Raw genomic sequence first — 7,894 nt, forward strand, 5'->3', positions numbered from 1 at the left:
CAGCCCCCTCCCACACACACACTGAGTCCCACTTCCCAGGCTTGATCACTGTTAACAGGGTGACATGGTTGTGGTATATTTATTTAATTGTAGGTTTTGTTTTTTTTTTAAGTAAAATTTCAAGTCAACAAATTTACAGGGAAAAAAATAATTTATAAACTATGGCTTTTGCCAAGCAAAAGGGGGAAGGCAGATTAGGAGTATATAGAAATGATAAGCTGTTTTGGGAGCTCCATTCCCTCTAGCTCTGTTTCTTCTCAAGTTTACTGTTAAGTATTTCATGAGCTTATTAAAGGTGAATGGGCCAGATGGGGTGGCTCATGCTTGTAATCCCAGCACTTTGGCTCTCACAGTGAGAATCATACCCCTAGGCCAGGAAGCCAGATGCATCCTAGCACTTTGGGAGACTGAGGCAGGAGTATCTCTTGAAGCCAAGAGTTGGAGACTAGCCTGAGCAATATAGTGAGTTCCCATTTCTACAAAAAATTAAAAAATTAGCCAGGCATGGTGGCACGTGCCTATAGTCCCAGCTACTCAGGAGAATGAGGCAGGAGGATCTCTTGAGCCCAGGAGTTTGAGGTTGCTGTGAGCTAGGATGACACCACTGCACCGTAGCCCAGTGACAGAGTGAGAACGTGTCTCAAAAAAAAAAAAAAAAAGCGAATGGAATCCCTTCATTGATCTTGTTGGGATGGGGCTTAAAAACCACATAAATAAGAAGACAGGCTGTATAGTTCTGCATAAGAGATGGAAACTAAGCACTGTGCCTACTTCTGGTTCAAAAACTGGGCAAAATTTAAAAGAGGAGGTACATTTGCAATGAAGATGGGAGGTTTGATGAGACTTTGATAATGGGACAAGGCAGGGAAATGGAGGTCGGCACTCAGACCTTAAGCTACAGAGGCAGGGGAAAACGAAATGCTTCCTAGCTGGGTTTTGTATGCATAGGAAAATGAAGGGAAATAAGGTTCAAGGGGAAGATTTGTGTGGTGTTGTGGAGGGTCTTAGCTGTCAGGCTGGGAGCTTACAACTTAGATCTTTAGGCTCTGGAGGGGTCAGGCATGTGGGGAGGCAGACTCGGCCCGGGTGGAGCAGAAGGTAGGAGGAGAGGAGTGAGGACACTGGAGCCCAGCTGTGGCGGAGTGAGGGGATGGGGAGTGGGGGGATTGCCGGAGTGGGGGCTGAATCCCACGCCATTCCTTCCTGGCTCTGGACATGTTCCTAACCTGTGTCTTAATTTGCTTCTTTTGAAAGTGGGCTGAGAGTACTAGAACTCACTGCAGAGGGTGTTGGGAGGAGGAGTGAGCCAGTGAGTCCCACACAGCCTGGCACGTGGGAACCCCAGTACATGTCCACCATGACCAGGTGGGAATCCCCTGGGTACCTGCTCAACCGACATGTGGGGAGAAGCTTTTGGCAATGTTAGCAGGAATACGAAGCATTCAAGCAAGCTATAAACCAAGGGCTGCCTGGAAGCTTTCCTGAGCTTGTCTGTGTGTAAAAGTCAAGATTAATTGTGGTATGGTTTACTCCATTTAAAATTCTGATTACATGAAAACATTGTCTTGTTTACTTAGTGAGATTCATTCTGTTACCAAAAACTCGGCACTTGTCCACAAGGCCGAATCAGAATGAGGACAAGTGGTTTGTGGGGGAGGATAGAGAAGTTTTATTACTTTGCCAGCAAAGGAAGAAAAATGGTAGACCTTGTCTCAAGATTTAAATTTCCCGAACATTCATAGAAATACAGAGCTTTTAAATGATGGATTCTCAGCTTCAGGCAATTACTGTTCAACTGCAGTTGATAATTCTGATCATTCTGTCTCTGCTGAAGACAATCTAGTGACCACCGCCCAGGACCTCCCTTTACCAGGTCAGGCTGGGCCATCTCCTATTGCACAAATAAACAAAAGACTTGCCCTGACCTGCTCCCACAGCCCCCAACCACTGGCCTAGGGCAGGGATGCAGGCTCTAGTTCTCAAAAAGGAGTGGAGGATGTTTTAAAGAGACAGAAAATGTTTTTGCTGTTTTTTTCCAGGCCATTCCCTCTGTTACAATTCTAATTTCTTAAGTTTTTGAAATTTCTTTAAATCTTCTACTTACAAAAAAATACTGACTTTGGCATCCATTAGTGAAGCTAATTCATGGAGTTTTTAAGGAGGTTATATTTCGACTCATAGAAGGATTATAGAGGTTGGGGCAAAACCTATTTCTCATTTACTTAATTGGCTAACAGAGACCATTTTGTTAAAATGACACTAATTCTTCGATTTTCTTACTTTGTCTGCTTTACTTTTTCCTTAGCACTATCACAGATCTTTAACATACTCTTACTCTAAATTAGAAATAAGGAATTGCCTGCAGAGAACCATCTCCTTGCATGGGAATGGACACTGAGGAGCAATTTAAGTTTCTTTTTAAGGTTACTGTAGTACATATTCAGAATCACTTATCATCAAAACCTGTAGTCCCAGCTACTCAAGAGGCTGAGGCAGGAGGATCACTTGAGCCCAGGAGACCAGCCTGGGCAACATAGCAACACTCTGTCTCTTAAAAAAAAAAAAAAGAAGAAGAAGAAAATAAAAACAAACAAACAAAAAACTTTTACTTTGAAATTCCAATGTCATCATAGAGAGAATTCCTGGCAACTCAGTTCCAGAACATTTAGTTTTTAGTTTTTACCTTCCTTTCTAAGAAATATATATAGAAACATTTGGCTTTATTTTTTTAAGATAGTTTAGGACTAAAAGTTTAGGACTGAAAGGTAGATTAGCAAGCAATAGCCTCATATTTAGGACATCCTTTAATTCAGCTCCTGTTCAGGTACCTCTTATGTGCCAGGCCCTGTTCTAGGAGCATGAAAGAAAAATATGAGGCATTCCTTGTGCTCTGGAGCTTGGTGCTTGTTAGGGAGCAAGAGGGGAGAGCAACTGCAAGCATGGCAGGGCTGCGTGATGGTGCTGACGATGGGAGTTCTAGGCACGTGGTGTTCACCATGACCCAGGCACTGTTCCATGCACTTTTCAGATAGTAGCTTATTTAATTTCTACAAGAGCAAAGGAAATAATACTATGATTATCCCTTCTTTATAGATGAGAAAAGTAAGGCACAGAGAGGTTAAGTCACTTCCTAGGGTAATACAGCCATTAAGTGGCAGAGTTGAGACTTGTACTCTCCCAGTCAGTCTCCAAAGACTTTGCTGTTAACTCATACCCTATGACAAAGGGGCATGGGCCTGTAACATAAATCCATCGAGGGCACTGGTGAAAATGTGGTGCTTTGGTAAGATCTTTCAGAAAGCGATTGGAACAACTAATTGCTACTAAATGGAAGATACATCATTTCATCTTGCTTGGTCATCAGAAATTCTAAAGGGAGGGGTTTTTTTGTCTTTTAGGAAATCTGTTTTTTATAAAGTGTGCTTTAATTTTACTTTTTATGTATCACCATGAAGTGGATTTGTCATTATACGTGTTAGTATTAATCTTGTTGGTTATTGGCTTCAAAATAACTTCCTAACATTTACTAGGTTTAAAAAATACCATTAGGCATAGAAATTAGTAAATGGAAGAGCAATACAAAAGGGTATTTTGGGTGGATCTGAAGTTTCCTTTCTTTTCTTCTCCCTATACCCATTCTAAAATATCCACATTCCTTTGCAGTTAGTGTAGGACAAGCTATGTTTGAACTACAGGATAGCCTTGCTTTTTGCTCATGTCTGTGGATTCTGTGTAAAGACTCGTTGCTGTAGTCAGATCTTACTTTACAGTTGGCCCCTTGCTGAATGCACATTGTTGGGGCTCACTCGCTGCCTTTACCTGGCTCTGATTTGATCTTACACTGGAGATAAGTAGGGCACAAGGATGGCTGGGGGCAGGAGGTGCTGCAGCTTTCACTCAGGAGCATTAAAACTTGCATTTCCTCTCCACCCTGCTAGGGGTGATGTCGACTAGGTCCCTTCCAGCTAATGATAAGAGTATGAGCATCCTCCAGTCTCCTGGTAGGGGTCAAACTGAACAAGTAGGTAGCTGACCTGAAAAAATCCAAACAGTAGCTCTATTTTGAGTAGAGACACATTACCAAATTTTAGATCCTAACCCACCAAAGAGGAGAGGCAAAGAGTTGGTATTGTTCTAGCAGCCCCATGAAGCTCATCACGTCCCTGTGCTCTAGGGGAGGCTGGAGTCAGTGCGGCAGAAGTGCTGCTGGCCTGGCATGGCCTGCCCGTGGGCAGGAGCACGGGAGAGCAGGCCGTCAGAGCCTGGCCTTGGCTTCCAGGAAGGATGACGAGCTGCTTGCACCAGCAGTCACCCACCCTGGAGTCCTGGCATCCCCGAAGTGTGTGTCCCTATTAACACAAATTTAGAATTGTTTAGGATCCTGAAGCTCAAGGAAACTTTGTTCTCAAAAGCTTAGCGGTTCAGTTCTAGGGAAGAAAAGTATTAACATTTAGGAATATTCTTTCCATTTAGATCTACAGAGTTGGATTCTAACTGGTCTTGGTTTCAGTTGCGATGCATGCAAGTTGGAGGAAACGCTAATGCGGTAAGTTCATCAGACTTGTCATTTTCCTTCTATAAATATTTGTTTCACTAGTAAAGAAGTTCAATACTTGCATGTTTGGGAGGCCCTGTGGGATAAGGGAGAGAGCCTGATGGGTTTCGAGTTGGACCAACCCAATTAACCTGCTTATTCAAAAATCTGTTAAATACCTTCATGAAGGTTGGGCTAGGTGCTGGGGATATAGTGACAAGACAAATCAGATCCCCTCTTGGGGCAGAGACAGGGAGTAATCAAAGAAGTAAATTAACAAGAAAATAACAGGCAGTAGTAAGTGCTTTGAAGAAAATGAAAACAGGCAGTGAGGATATAGAGAAATTGGAGGTTTCTTTATGACAATGGAGTGTTTTCGTATCTGAGGGTGACTTTTGTGCTTAGAATGGAATGCTTATATTTGAATTAATATTTAATTTATTAAATCTACAAATTAAAACCCTATTCTTGAAATCTTCGAATATAATAAATATGTATTAATTTATAAACTTAGTAGTTTCTGTGAGAAAATAACTTTTTAAAATGTTCAATTAGGCCGGGCGCGGTGGCTCATGCCTGTAATCCTAGCACTCTGGGAAGCCGAGGAGGGAGGATCGCTTGAGCCCAGGAGTTTGAGGTTGCTGTGAGCTAGGCTGACACCACGGCACTCACCCAGGCAACAGAGTGAGACTCTGTCTCAAAAAAAAAAAAAAAAAAAAAGTTCAATTAATGTATAAGTTTAAAAAAGAAAATTTCCGTAATCCCATTTACGAATCTCATTAAAGATCCTCAAACGTTTTTAGCTTTATTTACAAATTCAACGTATCTGATTCTCTCAGACACTAGACTGGCAACCTTACAAATCTAGCCAGCAAAATCTTCTGCAACGCGGCTAGCCTGTTTATTATGCCAAATGTATATATAGATTGAGTAAATGAAATTCCCTTAGACATTTCTTGTGTATTAAAGTATAAAAAATCAAATTTGTAAACATTTCAAATAAAAATTATGTCCAGCATCAATTAAATATTTAAAATTAAAATCATACATCTAAAATAATGGTTTCCAAAATACTGGATTCCCTTAGATCAGTGTTTCTCAACCCCTTTTCACCATTGCCCCCAAAGCAGAAAAACTAGTTAATTAGATTATTTTAAATTTAAGTTGGATTTAATGTTTCCCTAATTTCCCTGAAAGAAATTAAATACTAGGGAATGCAATTTTGTTAGGTAAAGGTGAGCTTTAGAGGGCCACAAACCAATTGTAATAACTAACACTTCTTTCACTTTCTAAGAAACAGTTTTTGCCCCCTTAAGAATGTAAGCCTTAGATGTTTCAAGCATCTAATCAGAAACTCTTGCCCATTGTCATGACGTTCACACACTTGTCCCTAAACTTCATGCTGTGGGTTCAATTTGCCTGTCCTGATTTCTAAGCCTTCCCAAGGTTGCAGAGTCCCCCTCCCAACTCCAGAGAGCAGCTTTCTCATCTCAGCTGGGAGGGGGAGGGGAGATGGGAAGTAAGGGTCAGGCCAGTGGTCACTCAGCCAAAGCAGTGGAGCTATGAATTATGGGCTTGGAACTGTCCTGCTCGGGTTTGAATCCCAGCTCTGCCCTTGGCTACTGTGTGACCTTGGGCAAGTTGCTGAACCTCTCTCTGCTTCAGTTTCCCCACCTGTGAAGTATAGGTAGTAACAGTGACTATCTGATGCTGTTGCTGTGAGGATTTCATGAGGTGATACCCACAGAGAACTTAGGTCAGGACCTGGTACATGTGGGTGATCAATACCACTATTAATCGAATTAGGTTCAGAAAAGGATCACTCATACAGGTTTTTAATTAAGACATAAATCCGAAGGCCCGGCGGCGGTGGCTCACGCCTGTAATCCTAGCACTCTGGGAGGCCCAGGCGGGTGGATCACTCGAGGTCAGGAGTTCAAGACCAGCCTGAGCAAGAGCGAGAACCCCGTCTCTACTAAAAAATAGAAAGAAATGATCTGGACAACTAAAAATATATATATAAAAAAATTAGCCGGGCATGGTGGTGCATGCCTGTAGTCCCAGCTACTCGGGAGGTTGAGGCAGAAGGATCGCTTGAGCCCAGGAGTTTGAGGTTGCTGTGAGCTAGGCTGATGCCACGGCACTCTAGCCCGGGCAACAAAATAAGACTCTGTCTCAAAAAAAAAAAAAAAGATATAAATCCGATAATTCACATCTGTACATGGATCTTCAGGAGGTGGTTGAAAGCAGTTTCTTCCAATTGTTTAAACCTTGCTTTATCATTTTAACTATGTGTAGTCTCTGTTAATGAAGAAATAGTGAATAAGGTAAATGTTAGCATAGCTCCTAACCAATTTGTCAAAAATTCTGATCTAGTGGAGTCCAAATTGAAATTGATTACTCACGAATTAAAAGTAGTCCTGAGTAGAAAGCTTCCCCTAAATGGTAAGTTCAAAATGACAGGTGATTTAATGGAGAAATGAGGAACAGTTATTTCATTTTGTAATACAAGTCTCCTATCTAGTTTTACCAAAATATTAATGTTACACTTGAGGTAACATTAATATTTTAGAACTTTTTATGTTGTTTAAATAATTTTGGTTTTCACTACTAATTTTTTAAAATCCTTCATTACATCAAGTAGCATTTTCGGTTACCATGTTAGATTTAATGCAGTATTTCTATTAATATGCATGCTTTCCTTGGTAGTCTTCCTTTTTCCATCAACACGGGTGTGCCACCAATGACACCAATGCCAAGTACAACAGTCGCACTGCTCAGCTCTACAGAGAGAAAATCAAGTCCCTTGCCTCCCAAGCCACGCGGAAGCACGGCACCGACGTAAGTCTCTGGAAGATCAAGCGGTCTCCTTTAGATGAATGTTCACTTCAGTATAAAAAGTGGGTTTTATCCTGAATAGTAAAACTTTTCTACCTGTATCCTTTTACAAGGAAACAATGTACAGTTGATTTTCATTATTTGAGGTAGTTATGTTCTATAAATTTGCCATGAGCACTGAGTTAGGGAATACTGAAATATCACTCCTATGGGAGGCACAGCATTAGGTTCCTAGGAGACTCTAGTCACATTTTCATCAACTGATCAATACATAACCTTATTTAACATGTGTTTCTGTTTAAAGACACCTTATTTAACATACACTGTCGACTCATGAACGTCGAACTCACGGCCAAGGGACTATAACTCAGGCCTCAATGAAGCTTATCTCACACTTGCATTTTCTCCATAAGGCACATCACAGCCTTGATGTGTTTAGGAACATTAGACAGCCCTTCACACTGCACTCAAGGGGCTTTTAAATAAGTCATCAATAAAAAACACACTTCAGAAGCAGCTGCT

The 7,894-nt window shown here is 41.3% G+C and overlaps 1 protein-coding gene across 1 annotated transcript in view; it reads left to right on the forward strand.

Moving 5' to 3' along the window:
• Positions 1-4,434: 4,434 nt before the first annotated feature.
• ARFGAP3 (ADP-ribosylation factor GTPase activating protein 3) overlaps positions 4,435-7,894 on the forward strand; it is a 59,127-nt gene continuing 55,667 nt past the window's right edge. The window contains exons 1-2 of the mRNA XM_012638107.1: positions 4,435-4,546; positions 7,244-7,375. Coding sequence (XP_012493561.1) covers positions 4,520-4,546; positions 7,244-7,375 — 159 coding nt within the window. The 5' untranslated portion in view covers positions 4,435-4,519. The remainder of the gene's footprint in view (positions 4,547-7,243; positions 7,376-7,894) is intronic.

The sequence above is a fragment of the Propithecus coquereli genome, unplaced genomic scaffold (genome assembly GCF_000956105.1).
Source record: "Propithecus coquereli isolate 6110/MARCELLA unplaced genomic scaffold, Pcoq_1.0 Scaffold126, whole genome shotgun sequence".
Lineage (NCBI taxonomy): Eukaryota > Metazoa > Chordata > Mammalia > Primates > Indriidae > Propithecus > Propithecus coquereli.